This window comes from Canis lupus, chromosome 9 (genome assembly GCF_011100685.1).
Source record: "Canis lupus familiaris isolate Mischka breed German Shepherd chromosome 9, alternate assembly UU_Cfam_GSD_1.0, whole genome shotgun sequence".
In the NCBI taxonomy this organism is placed as follows: Eukaryota; Metazoa; Chordata; class Mammalia; order Carnivora; family Canidae; genus Canis; species Canis lupus.
In genome coordinates this window covers 38,023,376-38,049,251 of record NC_049230.1, presented here as the reverse complement: position 1 = coordinate 38,049,251, position 25,876 = coordinate 38,023,376, and the positions used below count along the sequence as shown (strand labels likewise).

At 39.8% G+C, this 25,876-nt stretch overlaps 1 protein-coding gene across 4 annotated transcripts in view; it reads left to right on the top strand.

The window, feature by feature from the left end:
• The first annotated feature begins 3,751 nt into the window (after nucleotides 1-3,751).
• Nucleotides 3,752-25,876, top strand: part of AP2B1 (adaptor related protein complex 2 subunit beta 1) — a 131,291-nt gene continuing 109,166 nt past the window's right edge. For 2 of the 4 annotated variants that reach the window (XM_038548093.1, XM_038548091.1), the window contains exons 1-5: nucleotides 3,753-3,904; nucleotides 9,903-9,962; nucleotides 15,922-16,027; nucleotides 23,248-23,383; nucleotides 24,732-24,977. In XM_038548093.1, the coding sequence (XP_038404021.1) occupies nucleotides 9,926-9,962; nucleotides 15,922-16,027; nucleotides 23,248-23,383; nucleotides 24,732-24,977 (525 nt within the window). In that variant the 5' untranslated portion in view covers nucleotides 3,753-3,904; nucleotides 9,903-9,925. Of the gene's footprint in view, nucleotides 3,905-4,099; nucleotides 4,481-9,902; nucleotides 9,963-15,921; nucleotides 16,028-23,247; nucleotides 23,384-24,731; nucleotides 24,978-25,876 lie in introns of those variants that run through there. The other 2 variants (XM_038548094.1, XM_038548092.1) reach the window with 2 other exon arrangements.

The following is a 25,876-nucleotide window of genomic DNA, read 5'->3' as shown; positions in this document are numbered from 1 at the left end:
GCGGCGCTAAACCGCTGAGCCACCCAGGCTGCCCCAGTATGTGAATTTAGAAGAGATAACAATCAGCTGGGAAAAATAAGGCACTACAGACCAGCTTAAATAGAAACCCTATATTGGCCTACATAACCAAAGGGAAGAACGTTTCTATCCTATTTTATTTCAGCTTCTCTTTGCCAGTTGCTTTCTAATACAATGATGTAACCTGGTGCCTTCTGTACCTCATACCAAAACAGATGTCCACTGAGTTTTATGAATTAGGTGGATCTTAAAAGATGAGTACATTTGGGGCAAGTCACAGTAGTGGTGATAGGGCTTTCCAGGCTAAGGGAACAGCATGGAGTGTATAGGAGGAGTAAACTATAGTTTGCTTTAACTATAGAGCTACAGAAAGGAATAGTACAGAGTATGTTGAAAATAGTTTTAAGTGGATTATGGAAAGTCTTAAATGTTAGTTTTAGTACTTTGCCTGTGGACATTCATTTAATAAATATTGAATAACTTTTATGTGTCAGGCAGTATGCTAGGTTCTGGGTATGAAGTAGTAAAAACAGACATGGAATTTATAATCTAGGAGATAATAAGTAAATTAACAAATATATAATTTACAAGTGTAATAAGGGCTGGGATGGTGTGGCAGTCTGGGCTAGGAGGACAGAAACTATTAGACTGGGTAAATAGAGTGTCTTTCTGAGGAGATTACAATTAACCTGAGACTTAAATTATGAGCCAGTCATGTGGAGATTGAGTGAGGGGAGGGCGTAATTATTAGGCAGGAGAAGTGCTATTTGTGAAGGCCCTAGGATGAAAGAGTTCGGCATATTTGAGGGCTGCAATAGCAAAAGAGGAGATGTAGAGTAACTGAAAGGCATAAAATGGTGTTAGAGAGGTAGAGGGCAAGCTATGCAAGGACTCTGGCCATAGGAAGGAAGCTGGATTTTAGTTCAAGTGCAATGGGAGTTCCTTGAAGGATTTATACACCAGAGTCATGATGAGGTTTGTATTTTTTTTTAATATTTTATTTATTTCTGAGAGAGAGAGACAGAAGTAGGCTCCATGCAGTGAGCCCACATGGGACTTGATCCCAGGTCCCCAGGATCAGGCCCCAGGCTGAAGGCAGCACCAAACCACTGAGCCACCAGGGCTGCTCTGAGGTTTGTATGTTTAAGATGACCCTGTAATGTTTATATGGTTATGTTTACTTTGTGAAGATTCATCCAAAGTTTACATTTATGATGTGTGCACTTTTTAAAAATGTTTTTTATATTTCAAAATAAGTTAAATAACCTGGCTGCTATATGGAGAATGGTTGGGAGGAAAGTTGAGGTTTCTGGTAGTCTAGGCAATAGGTGGTGGCGGCTTGGATTAATGAGGTAGAGTAGAGTGGATTGGGTGAATTAAAGATTTTTTTTTTAATTAAAGATTTTGAAGGTAGATTGACAACTTAGAGATGGTTTGGATGTGATCATTAAGGGAGAGAGAAATCAAGAATGGCTCTCCAGTTTTCTGGCTTGAGCAAGTTACGGTAATTTATTGAGATAATCACACGTAGCGAATAGTACATAGTCATACTATGCAGCCATATTTCTAAGTGCTTTACATATATTACTTCCCTTAATCCTCATAACAGTCTTATGATTGGATATTACTATTTCCCCATTTTACAGGTGAGAAAACTAAAGAGCATAGTGATGGGGGAAACTGAGGGTGAGGATAGGTTTTGGACTTACTAGGCATTGAAAGGTTTTGAATAGGAGAGGAGAGGGATATGAATCAAAATCTTTTAAGGTTTTTCTGCTGGCTTTTTTTTTTTAACAAAATCCATATCTAATTTCCAGTAATTATAACTGGAACCAGGCTTTTCAACACCCCTTCTCCCTTATCCCAAGGTTTGCTTAATTTGGGTGGGCTATAAATATAGAATTTTCCATCAGCATGGTTAGCAAGTTGGTGGTTTGAAGTTGGGAGTAGGTCAAGGCTAGAGATAGAGATTTTGGAATCCTACGGATAGGAACAATCATTGAGCTCATGGTATTGCTAAAGAGATAGTGTAAATAAAACGTATGAATATAGAACTTAAAATCCTTGCTATTTTCTCTCTCAAATATCCAATATACTTTCAGCCATATTTTCTTATGGAGCTATTCAGAACTCGTTTCTATTTCTTCAGCTCCCATTCATCCTCAAACTTCTTCAGGATGGCTTTTGCCTTCAGATCTCTACTGATGGTCCCATCAATGACATCAAAGACTATTTACTTTGAGCTGGGGAGAGAGAATCTTAAGCAGTCTCCATGCTCCGTGTGCATGACCTGAGTTGCAATCAAGAGTTGGTTGCTTAACCGACTGAGCCACCTAAGCACCCTGACATTAAAGACCTTTATGTTGCTAAATCCTTGGACAGTTTTCAGCCCTCCCTCCTCCTCTCTATAGCAACGATATTGTTGACCATTCACTCATATATTTATGCATTCAATAAATTTTGGGGAGGGGGCTAGGTCTCAGAGATAGAGTGAACAGACTGGTATAGTTCCTACTTTATAGAACTCTAAAAATAGGGGCAGCCCGGTGGGTGGTTCAGTGGTTTAGCGCCACCTTTGCCGCAGGGCCTGATCCTAGAGACCTGGGATCCAGTCCCACGTCAGGCTCCTTGCATGGAGCCTACTTCTCCCTCTGCCTGTGTCTTTGCCTCTCTCTCTCTCTCTCTCTCTCTCTCTCTCATGAATAAATAATCTAAAGAAAAAAGAACTCTAAAAACATGCTAAAACATTTTAACCACCTGCTTTTCCTTCTCCCTTTCTACTTTGCAGTCCCTTTTGCATTTTGGTTTCAAGTTCTGTCCCAGGCTCTCTTGCTTTCCATTTTTTCTTTTTAGCCAAAGACTTACTATTTTTAGAGCAGTTTTAAGTTCACAGCAAGATTGAGGTGGGGGTACAGAGATTTCTAGGTCTTGGTTTCCAAAAGCAACTTACTTTTGTGTAAGCACGCCTATTGTAAGCCAGGTGCTTTACTTACTTGATCTCATTTAAACTTCACAAGCCGGACAGAATTAGATCATTGGCTTCATTTCACAGATAAGGAGATGTTAAGTGATTTATCAGTCATTTTCGTGGCATGGATTTGGACTCAGATTTGATGCCATCTCAACCTGTTTTCTTTTCACTACTATCCTTTGGTCCCACTGCCCGTGGACAGTCCGGGGCTGGGTCACCATTGTCCACAGTCCTGAACTGGCCTGCGAAATTAGCTGAGCTTTATTATTTTTTTAATATTTTATTTATTTATTCATGAGAGACACAGAGAGAGAGAGAGGCAGAGACACAGGCAGAGGGAGAAGCAGGCTCCATGCAGGGAGCCCGACGTGGGACTCGATCCCGGGTCTCCAGAATCAGGCGCTGGACTGAAGGTGGTGCTAAACCGCTGAGCCACCCGGGCTGCCCATTAACTGAGCTTTAAAAAAAATTAAAAAAATAAATAAATAAATAAAAAATAAAAAATAAAAAAAAATTTTTTTTAAATAAAAAGACAGGATATTTCACCTTTTCTATGTGAGAGTTTTTAGGGAGCGCCTGTGTGATGAATCAAGTCCAGAGAACAGCAGCTTGTTTCATACATCCCTCTGCAGAGCCACTGGCCCGGGCGTCCCGCCTCCGGTTTCCAAGCGAAACCCGCCTGTCTCCAAGGCTACGGAGCTCGCCGCCGTTCAGGTTCTCCCGCGCGCGGGGATGACGGTTCGCGGCGAGGTTCTCTGACGTCAGAGTTTCCTGTCCACCATCTTTGTCCCTGGCAAAGTGGGTTTTGCGCAGTGGCTTAGACCTGGAGAAGGAGTCGTGACGTGCAGGAAACCATTACAACACCACTCGGGCCGTGCTCTCTGGCTGCTGCCGCCACCCCCGCCCTTGCCTCCGGTGAGTTCGAGGCGGCTAACTTCGGGGTGTGTCCCTCATTGATTGCGGGGGGGGGGGACCCCAGGTTGCCTTGGAGGCTGGCAGGGGGAAGAGGGAATCCTAGGAGCGTGACCGTTGAGGATGGAGTGAGCCGTCGGGTGTGACCGTTGTGAGGAAGAGGGTCGGAGAAAGGGAGTCCGCCGCTCTGTCGTGGCGAGGGAATCCTCGGGTGTGGCTGCTGGGAGTCGGGGGCACCGGAGGGAAGATCATGTTCGAGGTCGGAGGTTAGGGCCGGAGGCCGGGGTGCGGCCAGTAGAGGCCGAAGGCGAGAGATGTTCCGTCTTCCCCGCTTGGCGTCCCCTCTGAGGCTGGGACATGCCCAGCTAAGGAAAAAGGGAGCGGGATTCCCCCACAGGTTTGTCCATTGACGGGCAAAACTCGCCAGTTTCCCGTAATTCGGGGTTAAGCGACACCTCTCTCCCACCTCGTAATGGAGGACTACATCCCTACGATGTTGACCCCCCCCCGCCCGGGGTGGGGGCAGAAGAGGAATTCCTGACGCTGGAGGGAAGAGAAGAGAAGAGGAAGCAAGTAGGGGTAAATCTTAGCCCAGAATTTTTTTCTTTCCGGGCTCAGCTGGAATGATCTGGTTTGAGAAGTGCTGTAGAGGTAAAGAAACCGGAATGTCCTGTTTATTTCCATGTTCTTTGAATCCGAAGAATTAATTTGTGCCGTTTGTTTTCAGAGCAGTCTTCTACCTGGGGAGAGAGGCTTTTATCGAACTCACCTGGCCTTTTCTTTCTGGAGCAGTGTGCATCAAGTGTTGATGCTTCATTAAACTTTTTTCTTTTTTTTTTTTTAAAGAAGTGTGTCTTATTTTTAACATTTCTTTTTAAAAGGTTTTATTTATTTGGGAGAGAGCATGCACAAGCTAGGGGGAGAGGCAGAGAGAGAGGGAGAAGCAGACTCCCCCCCCCCCCCCCCCCCCCCCCCCAAGCAGGGAGCGCGAGGTGGGGCTTGATCCAGGACTTGGAGATCATGACCTGAGCGGAAGGCAGACGCTTAACTGACTGAGCTACCCACGCGCCCCAAGAAGTGTGTTTTAAATGCCAGATACTGTTTTGATGATCATTTCGGTTTAAAAGAAAAAGAAAATGCCACATGTTTAGAAAAGGCGGGATGACCAAGAAGGTGGTCTCAAGGAGGAACAATTTAAATGATTTAATTACCTTTCTGGAAGTGTATTGCTTAGCCTCAGGGTACACTTAAGAGTAGTAATAGAAAGCAGCGGATGGAGGAGATGCAGCTGTACAAGAAAACGTGTAACACATTCCAGTGATGACTAAGCATGGTGGTAAAGTGAGAACTGTTTGCAGGTATCTTAACAATTTAAACTCCCAAGGAAGCAGAAAGGATAGTGTGTTCTGTAAACAGCCTCACTGGAAAGTTGGGTGGTAAAATTAACACAAAAGCTAACATTCTGTGAGTTAAGAGAGACTCAAGAAAAGCCTACTTCATCTTTTTTTATCCCCCCCCCCCCCCCTTAAACATCCATATTTTGAGATACTACATTTTTATGCACAGGTTTGACCTAAGCTGAGCAAAAAGCGAATTAGATACCATACCTTCTTCTTTCTTCCTTCTTATAGGCTTAAGTTTTCCAGGGTTTTGGTATTTCGGTTAAGAATTGGGTGTAAAACTTGGGGCACCTGGGTGGCTCGGTTTGTTGGGTATCTGGCTTCGGCTCAGGTCATGGCCTTGGGGTCCTGGGATCCAGCCCCGTGTCTGACTTTTGGTCAGTGAGGAGTCTACATGTCCCTCTGCCCCTTGCTCATTCTTTCTCTTAAATAAAATCTTAAAAAAAAATCTGATGTAAAACTTTAGAACTTCTTTCTTATTGTATAATATTAACATTACTATGTAGCCTGCCATAGTTAAATAGAAATCACAAATGTGGGGGTGCCTAAGTGGCTTAGTCGGTTAATCCTTCAACTCTTGATTTCTGCTCAGGTCGTGATCTCTGAGTCATGAGGTCAAACTCATGTCAGGCTTCAGGTTCAGCAGTGTCTGCTTGTCCCTTTCCCTCTGCTTTTCACATGCACTTTTTCTCTAAAATTTTTTTAATAAAGATTATTTATTCATGAGAGAGACAGAGACAGAGACACAGGCAGAGGGAGGAGCAGGCTCCATGCAAGAAGCCTGATGTGGGACTCAATCCTGGGACTCCGGGATCACGCCCGGAGCCAAAGGCAGATGCTCAACCGCTGAGCCACCCAAGCATCCCTTCTCTCTCTAAATTAAATAAATCTTAAAAAAAAAGAAAGAAAGAAAAAGAAATTGCAGAGGTGTCTGTTGTAATTAGATGTCTTGTGATTTTTTATGAACTAAATGATAATGGAAGGCACTATTACCTTTGCATTGAAATATCTAATTATTGGAATATTTGAAATCTCAGAGTCTCACCCTTGTAATAAAAGATGTCTGAATGACCATTTTGCTCTCTAATTGGGTTAACTCCAGCCAGTTTTTCGCTATGAGCACCAAACTGTGTAAAGCCTAACTCTGTAAAAGAAGGGATTTAGTGGCCTCTCCAAGTCTAATTTAGGTGCTATTTCCCAAAGAGCCATTTGAAATTGACCCTATTAATTTTTTTCTGGCCTCTTTTTCTTTAGGGGCACTGTGAGGAGGGAGGAATAGAAGGGTCTTTCACAACCTATATTTGGTTGAAACTAGGTTATGTTATATCCATATATATCATCCTGTGCAGGGAGGCATTCTCTGAAAATGCAGTGACATCACACTCCAAGCGAGAACAAGTAAGAGTGAGTGCATGCTTTCCAAACTGTGGCAGCTTTGTCGTGTAGCAGTATTCCTAGGCCATACTGCAGGTCCTGGAACAGTCAGTGTGTAGTGTGATCTGGTGGGTGGGTGGGTGGTGTGAGTTCAAATTCCATGATGGCTTTGCTTCTTCCTGGGGTTCTGTTATAGCAACAAAAAGAAAAATTTTTTTCCAAGAGGAGCTTGATTTTTGAGGCTCTTCAGTGAATATTTGACTTTTTTTCCCCCCAGCTCTATCTTGGCTGCTTTTCTTTGCCTTCTAATGCAGGCTACAGTTTTCACCATCCTGTGTTTTGGAGAATCTGGTTATGTTATCTCTGGCATGTGATTATCTCATTTAAAAAATGCATATGTAATTTTTTGAAGTGTAATTCACATAACATAAAATTAACCATTTTAAAGTGAACAGTTCAGAGACAGTACATTCACAGTGTTGTGCAACTACCACTTCTCCCACTTGTTTTTGTTTAGACTATTTTTATTTTTCTTGGAGTTTTCTTTTGGCTTAAGGCAGGAACTGACTTAATACAATGTTTCCCTGTGGATAGGGGTAAGGGATATTTTATTACTGTTGTTTACCACAGTGGAAGCTAAAAGAGATAGGTTTCTCCCTTTCTTTAAGAGCAGAGATTCTTAATTTAGGATCTAAGATTACTGGACTCTTTTCCCTGAAAGTTTGTGGTTGGATACATTATTCTTTAAGAACACAGTGCTCACAATGAATAGGACAGAAATACATTCCTTGACAATGAAATTTAAGGGAGATAGTGAAATGTGTGGGTCACTAATAAGGGTAGAATTTAAGACGAGGTTAATTTTATGTTTAACAGTCTGGTTAATTAAGGCTCCCCTTAAGGATTTAATATGTGTAAATGTGTATGAGATCTATAGAAAACAATAATTTTTGTGCCCCTTTTCAAAGAAACTGGATGAAAAATTTTGTTTTCAAGCAGATTTTTTTAGATCCTAAGTAAGTTTTAAGTTTTGAGGATTCCATGGACTTAAAATGGCATAGTAACATCCTAGACAGACCATAATGGCCTTGAGCTATGGCTCTCCTGTCTAATAATCATTTCTGTATACCAGTTTCTCTCTTTGTATATATGAGTTCTTACATGATAACTTCAGATTTATTCCAGATCTGTTATGTGAAGGACTCTTTTCTTCAGTTTGCCGTTTCACATTTAGTGTACATTGTGAATAGATTAAATGATTATAGTGTTCTTTGAATTTTTGCTAGAAAGGCATTATGAGGGACTCCTGGGTGGCTCAGTGGTTGAGTGCCTGCCTTCGGCCCAGAGCGTTGTCCCAGAGTTCCGGGATCGGGTCCCGCATCGGGTTCCCTGTGTGGAGCCTGCTTCTCTCTCCGCCTGTGTCTCTGCCTCTCTCTCTATGTGTCTCATGAATAAATAAATAAAATCTTTTTTTTTTTTTTAAAGAAAGACATTATGAAAATATTGCATAAGGCAAATCCCTGTTACAGGTTAATTTTTAATTATAAGAGCTATCAAAATGGGAATTTGTGTATTCTGTAATATTTGTGAGTTCTAGCTCACATCTTTTAAGAAATAATTTTGTGAAATTCTAGTACAACCTAAAGCATTCTTGCATAAGGATCAGGACTGTAAATAGTAGTGACTTTTAAAGATCTCAGCTGAGTCTAATTTCCCTTAGGCTATCCAAGTAGCACATTTTAGAGATCAGATTTGAGCCAGGCTTTTTTCATTATTTCATGTTTATTTGGCTCTTTTTCCTTTTCCTTAATTACAGTGATTTATTGCTTAGATCTTTTCTCTCTCATCCATATTTACTGTTGTTTGCCAAATGTGGTATTGCTCAAGTTTGCCAAATGTATTATCACTCATGTCGTTTTGGCCTGACAATAATGAGCAGGTGCCAGGCATCAGTCCCAAATCTGGTAGTAAGTATTGTTAATGAGGATGGTAAGGAAGAAACACATTTTTGAGTGCTGAAGAAATATTATTAAATGAAAATTTTAATACATTTAAAGATATCAAGTACCTTGGACAAAGTCGTAAGTGTGACTTAAATCAGAAAACATTGTCTAATTATTTGGGGGAGAAATGTGACCAGTCATTTTTGCCATTTTTGTTTCACTAGTGGAACCATGTGTCAGAGTAATTCTCCTGGGAATTGGAACAGAAGCATTAAATTTGAGGCTGGGATCCATGGTCTTTTAAGTTTTAACACCAGTTCTGATTGTCTTTTATATGCAATGTGACTGGATAATCTTTTTTTTTTTTTTTGCCTTGTTTTTAACTGTAAAGTATATTATTTATTATTTGGGAATGCTTTTGGGCTAGGTATAGATTGTTGCAAGTATGAAAACTATAATAAATCCATGTGCAAGGTATATTTGTCTCTAGATACTTGTTGTGAGGCAGCCCGGGTGGCTCAGTGATTTAGCGCTGCCTTCAGTCCAGGGCCTGATCCTGGGGACCCAGGATGGAGTCCCATGTCCGGCTCTCTGCATGGAGCCTGCCTCTCCCTCTGCCTCTCTCTCTCTCTGGGTCTCTCATGAATAAATCTTTAGGAAAAAAAAAAAAAAGATACTTGTTGTGAAAGAATATCGTCCTATTAATGTAGGCTCTTTATTCTGAGAGAAATTACTTTTTTTTCAAGAGATTCATGTAAAAAACAAAACAAAAAAACAAACAGAAAAAGAGATTCATGTAATGGTGAATAGGTTGGCACAATTATCTTCTCTTTCAGCCTTACCATTGCTTCAGGATATGTGCTTTGGAATGACCCCATCTTGAGTAGGAAATAAATCAGATTTTCCTGAATGGAAAGTAGTGGAGAGAGCTTTCAAAACTTTTTCTTATTTTAAATATTTGAGCGCCTAATTGGAGATGTATTTGCAGAAAGGTCTAGCTTTAGGTCTTGGAGGCTTTGAAGAGATAATTATGGATAAAATTACAAGGCCACAATAGGTTTAGATTATTAGTGCATTCCAGTTAGCCTATGGATTTTGCTCTGGTTAGATCTTGAGGCAAGAGTTACGTTCTTAATTATCTTAGCATCCCTTGAGTCACCAATAATGGTGGTAAGGAAGAAAATACTCATTTGAGTATAGAAATTCTTATAAATGGTCTTAAAATTAATCAAATGTCTGCTGGACATAAATCATTTGGATAAAGATTTTTTTTTCTCGTTGAAGGTGCACATTAAAGATCCAGAACCATGACTGACTCCAAGTACTTCACAACCAATAAAAAAGGTAAGTATGAAAACTTGAAAAAAAAAAAAAAAAAAAGAAAACTTGATCAAAGAACTTTGAGCTCTTTTGAGAAGTTTCTCCAAAAGTTGTGGTGTGAGATTGTTCCACCTAGAATGTTCCTGACATCTTCAGTTATACATATTGTTGACTGTCTCATTGCGGAGCCTATTATTTATACAGAAAAGTGTCTTTGAATAAATTATTAAAGGATAGGTTTGTAGACATAGGACTGTGATGCACATCATTTTGATTTGAAGGTTCTATTATGGTAAAATGATGAACTCCAACTTTGATCCATTGAAGATTGGTAGATCTGGGGAAGGCAGAAGAGGAAAAAGCAGAACATTCATTCTTTTTTTTTTTTTTTTTCTTGGAAATAACTTTATAACAAAGACTATTAATATAGATCGTGCAAAAGTGAAAATGCAAGTTTTCTTTCTGTTTCTGTTCCTGAGGTGAACTCAGGGTGTATCCTTAGTCTTTTTCTGTGCATATAAATGCAGGTATTAATCCATATGATTAAATAGTTTTTTATTTTTTTATTTTTTTAAAGATTTTGCTTATTTATTCATGAGAGACAGAGACAGAGACAGAAGGAGGCAAGCAGAGACACAGGCAGAGGGAGAAGGAGGCTCTATGCAGGGAGCCTAATGTGGGACTTGATCCTGGGACTCAAGGATCATGCCCTGGGCCAAAGGCAGGCACTAAACTGCTGAGCCACCAGAGATCCCCAATAGTTTTTTATCTTTAACAAAAAGGGACATGTAACAGTACATAGAAACTTGATATTTTATATCCTTCCATATAGATCTACCTCATTCTTTGTTTGGGCTTTATATAGATATTTTTTGTTGTTAAGATTTTATTTGAGAGAGAGTGAGAACAAGCAGGGAAGAGGGACAGAAGGAGAGAGAGAGAAAAGCAGATCCCCCCTCTCCTCTCCTCTCATCTGAGCAGGGAGCCAGATATGGGGCTTGATCACTGGACCTGGAGATCATGACCTGAGCCGAAGACAGATGCTTAACTGACTGAGCCACCCAGGCGCCCCCAAATACATTCTTTGTACTTAAAACAGGGAACCTCTAGAGTCAATTCCAGGATTTTTAAGTCACAGACTGGATTACTTGAAAATAGCTTTGAATTTATTAACCTCATTGTCTTTGTCATCAGAAATATAATACTGGTTTACAGGGTGCTTGGGTGGCTCAGTCATTTGAGCATCCAACTATTACTTTTGGCTCAAGTCTTGATCTTGGGGTCATGAGCTTGCCCTGCATCAGCCTCTGTGCTGATTGTGGAATCTGCTTACAATTCTTTCCCTCTCCCTTTTTCTGGCGTGCATGTGTTTTGTATTTAGCAGTCTTATATTTACTTAAGTATTCTGGGCATGACACCAACTGTCATTCCTCTTACTCTCTAACAACTTTCCTTCTCAGATGGATCTTTTCACCTCCCTTCCAGAGGCTGAAATATGATACTAGTGGATTATAACCCATTGAAAAATATATACACACACATATATATATACACACACACACACACACACACACACACACATAAATTATAGAATTGATTCAGGTAAGAGTTATCAGTGAATGCTAAAATGACTAGCAGGTGGAAGTTTGATGAGAAACAAACAGGATGTTTAAATAGTCTCAAAATTTCCTTTCACAAATTATTAATTATAAAGGAAAAAATAACTTTACAATGCCGGAACCTATTTACTCCCTTAACCAAGTCTTCAATGTTAACATCATCAGTAATGGGACACATTAGCATTATTTGTCTCTGATGTCATGTACTGAGAAGAATATAACATCCCCTAAGAATTACGCCTATCAAAATGCATAATCTCAGAGTATAATCATGAGGGAACACCCATAACATGCCCAAACTGAGGGCATTCTTTTTTTTTATTTTATTTTTTTTTATTTATTTTTTTTTTCCAAACTGAGGGCATTCTATAAAATAACTGCCCGATAGCTTTAAAAAATCGTATCATGAAAGACAAAGCCGAAGAACTGTTTCAGATTAAAGAAGACTCAAGAGGGCAGCCCCCGTGGCGCAGCGGTTTAGTGCCGCCTGCAGCCTAGGGTGTGATCCTGGAGACCTGGGATCGAGTCCCACGTCGGGGTCCCTGCATGGAGCCTGCTTCTCCCTCTGCCTGTGTCTCTGCCTCTCTCTCTCTCTCTCTCTCTCTCTCTCTCTCTCTCTCTCTCCCTCCCTCCCCCTCTCTCCCCCTCTCCCCCCCCCCCCCGTGTGTGTGTGTGTGTGTGTCTATGAATAAATGAATAAAATCTTAAAAAAAAAAAAAAAAGGACTCAAGAGACATGACAATAAATCTAACATATGACCCTGGATTGGATCCTGGCCTAAAGGGAATGGTGGTAAAATTGCTATGAAGGACATTATCAAAACCTGCAGCTAATAAAGGAGAATATATGAGCACCTGGCTGGCTTAGTTGGTGGAGCATACAACTCTTGATCTTGGGGTCATGAGTTTGAGTCCCACATTGAGTGTAGAGATTACTCAAACTCTTAAAAAAAAAAAAAAAAATAGGAGGGCACACTGTGGTGCCCTGGAGTGAGCAAAGAGCACCAAAACATTTTCTAGAAAGTGCAAACATATCTGTCCTGTTCTGGGCATTTGGAGTTACATAGGGTAAACAAGTTCTTCTATTACAATATGGAAAACTCACATAGTGAGTTTCTTCTTTTTATCATCTACTAGTCAGTGGCTTTCAACCTTGTCTACACATTGGAATTATCCAGGTAAATGTAAAACAATACTAATTATCTAAGTCCTTGCAACTGAGATACCCTGATTTCATTGTTCTGGGATATGGCCTGGGTGTGGGATTTTTTTTTTTAAAGATCCCCACCTTTCTCTCATCTGTGGCCAAGATTGAGAACCATGTTAGCTGCTAGCCGTGTTTGGTAGATTTGATTAGGGGGTGGAGGAAAGGAAAAATTTAAGAATTTAATAAAGTTATGAGTATGAGATACCATGTCTCACTTGTTGCACTCTTTGGCTCCTACCAGCTTCTTCCCTATCTTCCTTATTTACACTTCAGAAAAACCATTAACCCTGCTTGTCATTCATTTTCAGCTTTTTTTTTTTTTTTTTTTTGATTCTCTGAAATAGTACTTCTTCTGTTAACATTTTGTGTTCTTTGATGACCAAGATGTCTATGTTGACATAAAAAGATCCCTATCTTCCTTGTTTACACTTCAGAAAAACCATTAACCTTGCTTGTCATTCATTTTCAGCTTTTTTTTTTTTTTTTGATTCTCTGAAATAGTACTTCTTCTGTTAACATTTTGTGTGCTTTGATGACCAAGATGTCTAGGACATAAAAAGGTGTTATTTATTTATTATTTTTAAAAAGGTGTCATTTAAAAACTCACCTAACTCGGAGCGCTTGGGTGGTTCAGTCAGTTAAGCATCTGATTCTTGGTTTTGGCTCAAGTCATGATTTCAGGGTTGTGGGGTTGAGTCCTGATCATCGGGCTCTACACTCAGGGAGTCTGCTTGAGAGTCTCTCCCTCTTTTTTTCCCCCTTCTTCCTCTAAAATAAATACATCTTTAATAATAATAATAATAATAATAATAATAATAATAATAATAATAATAATTAAAAAAAAGAAACATCACCTAACTCTTCAAACCTTCTCTTATAATGAGTCCTGGTAACCCTTTTTCATTCAGGTATTTGTAAAAGTTTAAGACCTGCAGATTGAATCACAGCTGGTAAATACCATATTTTAAAAAATGGACATGGGCAGCTCCGGTGACACAGCGGTTTAGCGCTGCCTGCAGCCCAGGGCATGATCCTGGAGACCCTGGATCGAGTCCCACGTCAGGCTCTCTGCATGGAGCCTGCTTCTCCCTCTGCCTGTGTCTCTCCCTCTCATTCTCTCTCTGTATCTCTATGAATAAATAAATAAAATCTTAAAAAAAAAAAGGATAGACTGTGTTCTTTCTACTTCCTGCAACACCCACCAGAACTGCCACTGGAGCATATTCCTTAAGGTTATGCTAGAATTGGAATAGTTTCAGTTACATCCTGTTTTAATTCTTCAGCTCCTGGCTGCTGTTCACAGTTCAGACTTTTGAAACCCTGCTGCTTGTCCTTTACTGTTCCTAGAAGTAAATGATGGGATCCCTAAGAGCTAGATTTGGCAGCAGAGGACTTGATGGAGAGGAGAATGACTCTTAAGGGCCCAGCTTTTCTGGCTATGGTATTTTTGCAGTTGTTGATTAAATAAAACTGATTTTTGTAACTTTAATTTGTTTGTCTTGTTGGCAGTGGATATTGACATAACAACAGGCTTTTTTAGTGCTCGACATCTGTGTTTCTTACCAGTTTCATCCTTCCCATATAAAGGATTTAGCAGATTCCATAGTTTGCTATCCCCACTGTTTCTATGCTGGTGAATGAGATCTAGTTAAAATGAACATCAAGCGGAGTCATTAACATGGCAGTATTGTTGAAGAGTTTAAGGGTATAGATGGAAAGTTGAACTGAAAGTAGCCAGCTTGTTTTTTTTTTTTTTTTTTTTTAATGGGCTTAGTGGTGTATTTTCTTCTTTATTTTGTTTTTCTTTTTAATTTTGTTTATTTATTCATGAGAGACACACAGAGAGGCAGAGACAGACAGAGGCAGAGGGAGAAGCAGGCTCCATGCAGGGAGCCCGACGCGGGACTCGATCCCGGGACTCCAGGATCACGCCCTGGGCCGAAGGCAGGCACCAAACCGCTGGGCCACCCGGGCTGCCCTCTTCTTTCTTTTAAAACCAGTTGAGGACTATTACCTTCTTTTCTTTAAAAAAAAAATTTTTTTTACAAAGATTTTATTTGGGAGAAAGAGCAAGTGCACAAGCAGGGGGAAGGAGCAGAGGGAGAAGCAGACTGTCTGTTGAGCAGGGAGCGAGATGTGGGGCTTGATCCCAGGACCCTGAGATCATGACCTGAGCTGAAGGCAGATGCTTAACTGAGTCACCCAGGTACCCTGTTACCTTCTTTTCTTTCAGCTCCAGCTTTCTGAAGATAGGTGAGCCTGGTCCTTAAGATAGTGATGCCAGACAGCCCTGGCATTTCACAGTGCAGGGCCTGAGCACTCATTCAAGATTGTGCCTTTAAAAATGACTCTGGTTTGTACCATTCTTGAAGCTTCAAGATTATATTTTTTTGTTAGATCGATTGAATAAGATGGAGCCTTGAAGCCCATTAACTTCTTAAAGTGCTAATTAGAGCAGGGATTCTCAGGTCTGGTTGTGTGTTAGAATCACTTGGAGGAACTTTAAAAAATAGGAATGTATGAGTTCTCCTTGATAGGCTGATTTAATTGGTCCAGAGTAGAATCTGAGAATTGTTATTTTTATAAATATCTCCCAGGTAACATTACTGTGTGGCCCACGTCGGAAACCTCTGGATTCAGCAGTCAGGAGACAAGTTCTAAGGGCAGCTCTGTCATGAACTCGCTTTGTGATCTTTGAACCTCAGTTCCTTTTTTTTTTTTTTTTTTTTTTTTTTTTAAGTTGAGCTTGAGTGAATGAATGTGGATACCTGGAGTCTCTTTGGTTTGAAAACAGATTTGTGAACCTGTTTTGTACCTACATTTATTTTTTCCTTGGGACCTTGAAATTCTGATGGAAGATCATCACTCAGCTTTCATTTCTTCCCTATTGTAGTAAGATATCATGAGATATGTTTTTTTCCCCCACTCCTGTACTTCCTAAGATCTGGATTGCACCTTCCTCTCTGGCCATAACCTCAAAGATGGTATCTTTATCAATGGGTCAAGTAATCTATGGATTTGAATTGTACCTGTCCTGTAATTTTTAAATTCTCTTTAGTTGCTGCCCTGCCTCTGGTCAGCTGTCATTTATTACAGAGTGTAGTATTTTGTTCTAGTTTTCTGGTCTTTGGATCTCACCAGTTTGCTCTCTTTTGTAGGAGAAATCTTTGAATTAAAGGCTGAACTCAATAATGAAAAGAAAGAAAAGAGGAAGGAGGCTGTGAAGAAAGTGATTGCTGCCATGACTGTGGGAAAGGACGTTAGGTAAGGGTAATCACTCCTGCTGTTGGTCACTTTTGACCCATACCCTGTTTGTGGTTTTACTACTTTTCATTTAACTTTCGTAATTGTAGAATCTATAAGAATGGGCTTGTCCCACTGAAAGACCATGAGGAAGTATAGTTGCTTTTACATTAACACCATGACTTAAATTTTTCTGAAGAATGAAACCAGTTTGATTTTGTTGCATAGAGATCTAGCATAAAACCTCCTGGGAACTGGCACAGTTATAGACCTGCTGCTGAAGTAGTTTTAGAAGATAGAAGTGTACTGAGAAGCAGAAGCTCATATGTTCTTTAATCGGTTCAAGCTAGTGTCCTTAACTCTACAATGGTAGATTCAGTTGCTGAATTCAAGATGAAAATCAATGTTAACAAAGTCCATTATGTCTTTTCTCCCCACCTCTGTAATTCAGCCAGACCGTTTGGAAATATGTACGGATTATCCACAGGCCCCCAAAGATTCACAAGATCCTTTCTGGGGGATTTGTGAGGTCAAAGCTATTCTTACACATAGTATTATTTGCTTTTTTCATTGTGTTGACATTTGCATTACTGGTGCCTTAGTGTGAATCAGAGTAGCAGTGTCAAACTGTAACAGTAGTTCTTCTATTTGTCACCACTAATACTTGCAGGAAAAAAGGGCAGTTTCACTTAAGACTACTCTTCATGAAGCATTTAGAATTTATTTTATTAAGCTTTGAACCTTGAGTACAGATCATTTTAATATATGATAAAGTAGGAGTTATCCATAAAGCTCTTCTGTGGCATAGCAAAGTGTGATAGTTGACTTGGAAAAAAGCCCTTGCACAATTGTTTGAAATGGGAACACCATTTTTAAGTGAAGGAATGATTGACAAATTATAGTTAATCAGACTTCAGTATTTGGGGACATTTTCTCAAAAATGAACAAAGTGAACCTGTCACTTTTAGAGAAAAAATTTGACAGTAGATACATTTCGAACTTTAAAGTAAAAATTAGATTGTTGGAAAACTTGTATCTTGCAACATGAGCTTGACAGCTTCCCAGTAATTACAAACTTCTCTAATGAGCTTGGTGGTGAAATTAGTGAATGTATTATTTTCTGTTATATAGATTGTATCATCATTGGGAAGATCTGCATAAACTCAACCAGTATTTTCCAAATGACCAATGCATATATCACAAAATTATGGGTAAAAGATCCATTCAAAATAAGTGACAAACGAATAGATTTTAATGCAGTTAATTATTAAAAGTTTGATATGGTTTCAGATTCCACATAGCAACTTTTTTTTTTTAAGATTTACTTATTTTATTTATTTATTTATTTATTTATTTATTTATAGGATTTTACTTATTTATTCATGAGAGACAGAGACACAGGAAGAGGGAGAAGCAGGCTCCATGCAGGGAGCCCGATATGGGACTCGATCCTCAGTCTCCAGGATCAGGCCCTGGGCTGAAGGCGGTGCTAAACCACTGAGCCACCCGGGCTGCCCCAAGATTTACTTATTTTAAAGCGAGGAAGAGAGCATGAATGTGCAAGCAGGGAAGAGACAGAGGAAGAGAATCTCAAGCAGACTTTCCTCTGAGCACAGAGCCCGATACAGGTCTTGATTCCATGGTCTTGAGATCATGACCTGAGGTGACAGGTGATCATGACCTAAACCAGACAGTTAACCCACTGAGCCACCCAGGCACCCCTACAACTAACTTTTATGGAACTACCATTTGTGAACTGAAAAAGAAAAGAAAAAGAAAAACAAGGTATTTATCTAGCTTTAATGTATCAAGGAATATCCAGTTAATCTGAAAAAACCGTTAAAATACTCCTCCCTTGGGTGTCTGGGTGCCTCAGTTAGTTAAGTGTCTACCTTTGGCTCAGGTCATGATCCTAGGGTCCTGAGATCGAATCCTGAATTGGGCTCCCTGCTCAGCAGGTGTCTGCTTCTCCCTCTCCTTCTTCCCCTCCCCCTGTTCATTAGCTCTCTCTCTCTCAAATAAAAAAAAAATTCCTCCCTTTTCCGATTAATATATGTATATGATTTTCTTGTACTTCAATTAAAACAATATTCTACAGCAGGTTGAATGCAGGGGCAAATATGAAGATGGAGCTATCTTTGCTTAAACTAGACATTAAGAGATTTGAAAAACGAAAAACAATTTTTTTAAAGATTTTATTATTCATGAGAGACAGAGAGAGGAATGGCAGAGACACAGAGGGAGAAGCAGACTTCCTGCAGGGAACCAGATGTGGGACTCGATCCCAGACCCCAGGATCACACCCTGAGCCAAAAGCAGATGCTCAACCACTGAGCCACCCAGGTGAACCAATGTCATCTTAATTATTATTTATTTAAGATTTTATTTATTCATGAGAGACACACAGAGAGAAAGAGAGAGACAGAGACACAGGCAGAGGGAGAAGCAGGCTCCATGCAGGGAACCCAACGCGGGACTCAATCCCGGGTTTCCAGGATCAGGCCCTGGGCCGAAGGCAGTGCTAAACCACTGAGCCACCCGAGCTGCTGTCATCTTAATTTTTAAAAGATAAAAAATGTTTGCAATAAAATGTTTGTTAATATGAAATGCATTTATTATTGTTTTTTAAATATTATATTTATTCATGAGAGAGAGAGGCAGAGACATAGGCAGAGGGAGAAGCAGACTCCTCAAGGGGAGCCCGATACAGGACTGGATCCTGGACCCCATGATCACGCCCTGAGCCAAAGGCAGACGTTCAACCACTGAGCCACCTTGACGTCCCACGTTTATTATTTTAATTTTTTTTTTTTTTTTTTTTTAATGATAGTCACAGAGAGAGAGAGAGAGGCAGAGACATAGGCAGAGGGAGAAGCAGGCTCCATGCACCGGGAGCCCGATGTGGGATTCGATCCTGGGTCTCCAGGATCGCACCCTGGGCCAAAGGCAGGCGCCAAACCGCTGCGCCACCCAGGGATCCCCTCACGTTTATTATTTTAAATGGATCGGTGTTTTAAAATATTTCTCAGTTTTAATTCCTGATACCATAAAATATCAGAAGGTATAACCCACATGAACAAAAACTCTTTGGGATCTCAATAATCTTTAGAGTGTAAAGGGTTTCCTGAGACCAGGAAGGTGAGAGCAGCTTCCTCAACCAGATCAGGGGCTCAGGTCGAAACCGTGGCAGTTAGAGACTCCGATATCTTCTTGTGCTTCAGGTGTTGCTGCTCTGAGGTGGTTTTTGTTACTGGAGTTTTGTTTGTTAGCATATACACATTTAGTTCTTAACTTGCTGTTCTGTGACCGTCTATCTCAGAGGTTGGTAGACTTTTTCTGGGAAGGGCAAGAGAGGAAATACTTTAGGTGTAGTAATCCAAGAGGCAAAAAAAAAAAAAAAGTGGAAGATATTATATAGGCAATTATATAACAAAAGAGCAACCAATTTACCACAATTTGTTGATGAAACCTAAGTATAATAATTTCCTACTACAAATCTAATGAGAAGATAGAATTCTTTTGCGGGGGGGTGACACATAATGTTTTGTTTAACTGGGGTCCAAAGTAAATAAGTAAATATTCTCTATCATTAAATCATTAAATGTCCATCTAAAAACCACTTTGAGCTTATGGCTCATGCAAAAGTAGTGGTGGGCTGTATTTCGTGCACAGGTTATAGTTTTCCTACTCTGGATCAATCTAGTCCCTGGTGGGCTATTTTTGCCAAGGAATAAATGTAGCTTGAGAACATCAGTACTGATGAACTGGTGAGTCAACATACTTGATTAGTGGGCTTTGTGTTCTCACCAAGATTACTTCTATAACCTAGAAAAAGTTAAACCTCTTTGAGTTTCCTTTTGTATGCTTGGTAAATACTAGTTAATCTGTTAATTGCTAATGATTTATTTTGTGCTTATGCTATCCCACATATCATAATTTAAAAGGATAGTAGATGTTTTTTAGCCTTCACTGCACTTACTATGTAGTTGGGGAGACCCAAAATTTGAAAAATTAGGGAATAATAAAATACAGTTTTGTGATTAGGTACTAGAATGTGTACATTAAAGGCAATAGGAGTTCTGCAAAAGGGAGATCCAAGTAAATAGGAATAGTTGAGGAACACTTCTTGTAGGAGATGGGATTTGTACTGGGCCTAGATAGCTCAAAGGAACAGAATAAATAGAGATTAGGTATTCGTAGATGATCACATTTCAGTTACTTGCAAGTAACTTCAAGTTCAGTGTTCTGTGGTAGAAATACAATGCGAACCACATACATAATTTTACATTTTCTGATAGCCAAGTTTGAAAAAGGAAAATACAGATGAAGTTAATTTTAATAATATATTTTACTTAATGCAGTACATCCAAAGTATCATTTCAGCATGAAATAAATTTAATGAGGTGTCTTATGTTGTATTTTTCTTTCTTTTTTTTTTAAGATTTTTTTTTAATTTTTATTTATTTATGATAGTCACAGAGAGAGAGAGAGAGAGAGAGAGGCAGAGACATAGGCAGAGGGAGAAGCAGGCTCCATGCACCGGGAGCCCGATGTGGGATTCGATCCCGGGTCTACAGGATCGCGCCCTGGGCCAAAGGCAGGCGCCAAACCGCTGCGCCACCCAGGGATCCCTATGTTGTATTTTTCATAATAAATATTCAAGATCTAATGTGTGTTTTATATATACATCACATTTCGGTTCAGATTGGTCACATTGCCAGTGAGCTACACATGACTAGTGGCTACCATAGTAGAAAGTTGAGGTTTCTAGCTTTATAGGTTGGTGCTTAACAGTTTTTACCTCTAGAACTTGTTCTTGATCAAGATCTTCTTGATCTTGTGCAGGTTGTTGGAATTATTCAGGATCTTACATTTGCTAATGTGTCACATTTATTACCAGTTTTACAGTTGTTTTGCCCATGAGTTACTCTAGGAAATGGTAAGACATTCATTTTGGGGGAGTGTAATGTTTATTGAATACATGTGCATGAAACTACATTAGGTGTGTATACTCAGGTTAAATGACATTTAGAGCAGAACTCATTGGTTTGTTGGAGATATAGTAGATTCTTTGACTTTGCAAAACATCTTCCTATTTGTAAATAACTTTCTGCTTATTGTGTGTGTGTACAGGAGCCATTACCATGTGACTAGTTATTTCAATCATTCTCTTTCCTGTAGAGAGATATATATAAATATATATATATATATATATATAAATAAATATATTGATGTTTGCTTTTTCTGTACTTGTAGTAAGCTGTTAAGTTCTTAAAATTCAGGGGCTCCTGGGTGGCACAGTAAGTTAAGCATCTGACTCTTGTTTTCAGCTCCAGTCATGATCTCAGGGTTGTGAGGTCAAGCTCCACCTAAGGCTCAGAGTCTACTTGGGATTCTTTCTCCTTCTCTCTTTGCCCCTCCCACTCGTGCTTGTGCCTGTTCTCTCTCTCTCTCTCTCTCTCTCTCTCTCTCTCTCAAATAAATTTTTAAAAAAGTATTTAAAATTTATGTAGTACTTTGATAAAGCCTAGGAGGAAGGTTAATTACCAGTCTCTCCTAAAAAATTATAGTTAACGTGTACTTGAAAAAATACAGCTTATATTTTAAAATCAAATAAATTCATTCCTTCCAAACTAATGATTTGGAGGCCATTCCAAAATAAAGCCACTGTTTGGCTTTATAAGAGAGTAGGAAATCATAAAATGACTTGAACTTTGGAAAAGTGTAAGCTTTTATATCTGAGGACACTGAAATTTTCATTTGTCTGAGTTTGTAATATTAAGAATAAATTCTAGAAGGGAGTCAAGACTTCTTAGAAAAATGACTGGTTTCAGTTTTGAGATTAGAAATGTACAAAGAAATCTTGGTTAGTGAATTTTGTCCTACCAGAAAGTGAGGAGGCTGATGAAAATGCAGGATTACATCACAGGAACTCAGAAGCTAGCTGAGTAAGTTCCCACTGCCCAAGGATAGAATATGAACATTAAAAACGTAGCAGCCATAGTGCTTCGAACCTGCAATATGTAGAATTACTGTTAATTTCTGTGTGTGATAAAGATTGTGCTTTTAAAAAACAAGATTCCAAAAAAAATAAATACAAATAAAAAACAAGATTCCTAAAGATATGCCCTAAAATATGTATGAAATTACATAATGTCTAGGATTTCGTTAAAAATAATCCAGACTGGGGCTCCTGGGTAGCTCAGTCGGTTAAGTGTGCAATTCTTGATCTCAACTCAGGTCCTGATCTCAGGGTCATGAGTTCAAGTTCTATGTTGGGAAAAAAATCCAGAGCAACTAGGTGGGATAGGGACAGGGGAAGGGATATTGGATTGAGGACATGTATAAAACAAGATTGGACATGTGTTAATGCTTCTTTGCAGCTGGGTGATGGATATATTGGGTTCATTATATTGCTCTACTTTTTTTTTTTTTTTAAGATTTTTTTATTTATTCATGAGAGAGACAGAGAGGCAGAGACACAGGCAGAGGGAGAAGCAGGCTCCATGCAGGGAGCCTGACATGGGACATGATCCCGGGTCTCCAGGATCAGGCCCTGGGCTAAAGGTGACACTAAACCGCTGAGCCACCAGGCTACCCATATTGCTCTACTTTTGTTAGAAAATTTGCTGGGACGCCTGGGTGGCTCAGCGTTTGAGCATCTGCTTTTGTCTCAGGGCATGATCCCGGGATTCAGGATCGAGTCCCACATCGGGCTCCCTGCGAGGAGCCTGCTTCTCCCTCTATCTGTGTCTCTGCCTCCCTCTCTCTCTCGGTGTCTCTCATGAATAAATAAATAAACTTAAAAAAAAATTTTGCTAACAATGAAAAGTTTCTTAAATCTATTTTATTTTTTATTTTTATTTTTTTTAAAGATTTATTTATTTATGATAGACATAGAGAGAGAGAGAGGCAGAGACACAGGAGGAGGGAGAAGCAGGCTCCATGCCGGGAACCCGACATGGGACTCGATCCCGGGACTCCAGGATTGCGCCCTGGGCCAAAGGCAGGCGCTAAACCGCTGAGCCGCCCAGGGATCCCCTTAAATCTATTTTAGAGATCTTCTTGGGTCTTGTACTACAGTTTCCTTAGAAATTGAGATCAGTGTTAATTGTTATCACTGTGGGGACATACTTCTTTGCATCAGATCACTTTGTAAAGGCTATTTCTCCATATTCTATCCAATAGCTTGGCACCAACATCTATTCATTTTCCTTTTCTTTTTTCTCTTCTCTTCTCAGCTCTCTTTTTCCAGATGTAGTGAACTGTATGCAAACCGACAACCTGGAATTAAAGAAGCTTGTTTATCTCTATTTGATGAACTATGCCAAGAGTCAGCCAGACATGGCCATCATGGCTGTCAACAGCTTTGTGAAGGTAACATTTCCACCCCTAGGAACTCAAGACCAGTCTCGTCTACCTCAAGTAGGCTTTTCAGGAAGTATTGTTTGATGTAGGTAATGTCTGCATTGCAAATAAGCAACCTCTGTTGCAAAAGAGAGCCTCTAGAGAAGTACTGGCAGTGACTATGAGTGTTCAGGTTTTTAAGCATTCTTTATGCCAGCATTCGTCATCCAGTTCAAACCATATGGAGAGCCTTCTGTTAGCTGGTTTTGGTGCATCCTTGCCAGATGGGAGAAGAAAGCCAGAAGAAACCTTCCCAGGCTGACAAAGGTTAGGCGTATCATTGAAGTTTCAGTAACCTGGGTTTTATCTATTTATCATGGGGAAAATTAAGCTTATGGGTCAGAAGTAGTAGAAACTCAAGGAGTAACTACTTCTGTTTTTACTTAATAGGTCTTAACACTCATTTTTTTTTTATTCTGGAAACTTCCAAACATATTCAAGTAGAGGGAATAGTATTCTAAATCCCTAAATCCCCATCTTGTAGTTTCAGTGGTTACCAGCACGTGACAAGTCTTTTTTTTTTTTTTTCCTTAGGATTTTATTTATTTATTTGAGAGAGAGTGCACAAGCCGTGGGAGGAACAGAGGGAGAGAGGGAAGGAGATTCTCAACTGAGCAGGAAGCAGGACCCTGGGATCATGACCTAAGCTGAAGGCAGATGCTTAAGCACCCAGGCACCCCAACCCATGACCAATCTTATTTATTCTCCCTATACATGCTTTCCTGACTCCCACTCCTCCTAATGGATAATTTTAAAGCAGATTCCAAACATAAAGATGAAAAATCATTTCATCCTTGTAAGATCTCCTTTTAAGATTTATTCATTTGAGAGAGCAAGAAAGTGAATGCATGTGCAGGGTTGGGGATATTTGCAGACTGACTCGGGAGTGGTACACGTTTTTCCAATTCCTCATTTTTTTCCTGTTGTTAAGGCACATACAGTAACAGCCATGGTGATGGTAATACCAGTTGACTTCTGCCTCACCCTGGAATGAATACTACTGGGCATTTCTTCATTGTGTTTGTAAAATAGTTAAATGAATTCCTAACCTAAGCTCTTAAATAGGCAATTAAGATTTGTACTTAGGAAACAATAGTATGGGGGATTAGTGTCTGATACAGAGTGTAACTGGAAGCTTACATAAAGGAAATGTTCTTCTGAGGCTTGTATAAACTAGACTGTTTACTTTTTAGTCACCATGTATACCTGTAGTTGTCAATGATTTTTTTCTTTTTTTCTTCTTCCTCTTCCTCTTTTTCTTTTTTCTCTCCTCTCTCTCTCTCTTTCTCTTTCTTTCTCTCTTTCTCTTTCTTTTTAGGATTGTGAAGATCCCAATCCTCTAATTCGGGCCTTGGCAGTCAGGACCATGGGGTGCATCCGGGTGGACAAGATTACAGAATATCTCTGTGAGCCTCTACGCAAGTGCTTGAAGGATGAAGATCCCTATGTTCGGAAAACAGCAGCAGTTTGTGTGGCAAAACTCCATGATATCAATGCCCAAATGGTGGAAGATCAGGGATTTCTGGATTCTCTGCGGGATCTCATAGCAGATTCAAATCCAATGGTAATAAGCTTCTGCTTTTATAGAGAGCAGTACTTAAAATGCATCCCTTTAAAAAGAATGTTTATTTTATTTTTTTTAAGATTATTTATTTATTTATTCATGAGAGACACAGAGAGAGACAGAGGCAGAGACACAGGCAAGAGAGAGAAGCAGACTCCATGCAGGAAGCCCAATATGGGACTCCATCCTGGGTCTCCAAGATCACGCCCTGGGCCGAAGATAGCGCTAAACCTCTGAGCCACCGAGGCTTTCCTAAAAAGCATGTTTATTTTTATTTTAAAAATTTTTAAAGATTTATTTATTTATTTATTCATGATAGACAGAGAGGCAGAGACACAGGCAGAGGGGGAAGCAGGCTCCATGCCGGGAGCCCGACGCAAGACTCGATCCTGGGACTCCAGGATCATGCCCTGGGCCAAAGGCAGGCACCAAACCGCTGAGCCACCCAGGGATCCCCTAAAAAGCATATTTAAAACAAATCTTGTCTCTGGGATATTGAAACAGATTAGCTATGAGAAACATGAATTCTGTGTGTCCCTCAGATTATGTCTCACACATTAGTTGTTTTCTCAAGTGAAAACCAAGTGCTACTAAAATACAGGGGTCTTAAAGCAAACCTTTGTATCATACCTACCCCTGTGTTTGCTCAGAAACCTTGGCTCTTTAATAATTTTTTGAGTTTTACCTTAAATTTATATATATCTATATATAGATGTATATATATATATATATATTTTTTTTTATTCATTCATGAGAGACACACAGAGAGAGGCAGAAACATCGGCAGAGGAGAAACAGACTCCCTGCAGGGAGCCTGATGCAGAACTGTATCCTAGGACCCCAGGATCACATCCTGAACCGAAGGCAGATGCTCAACCGCTGACCCACACAGACGTCCC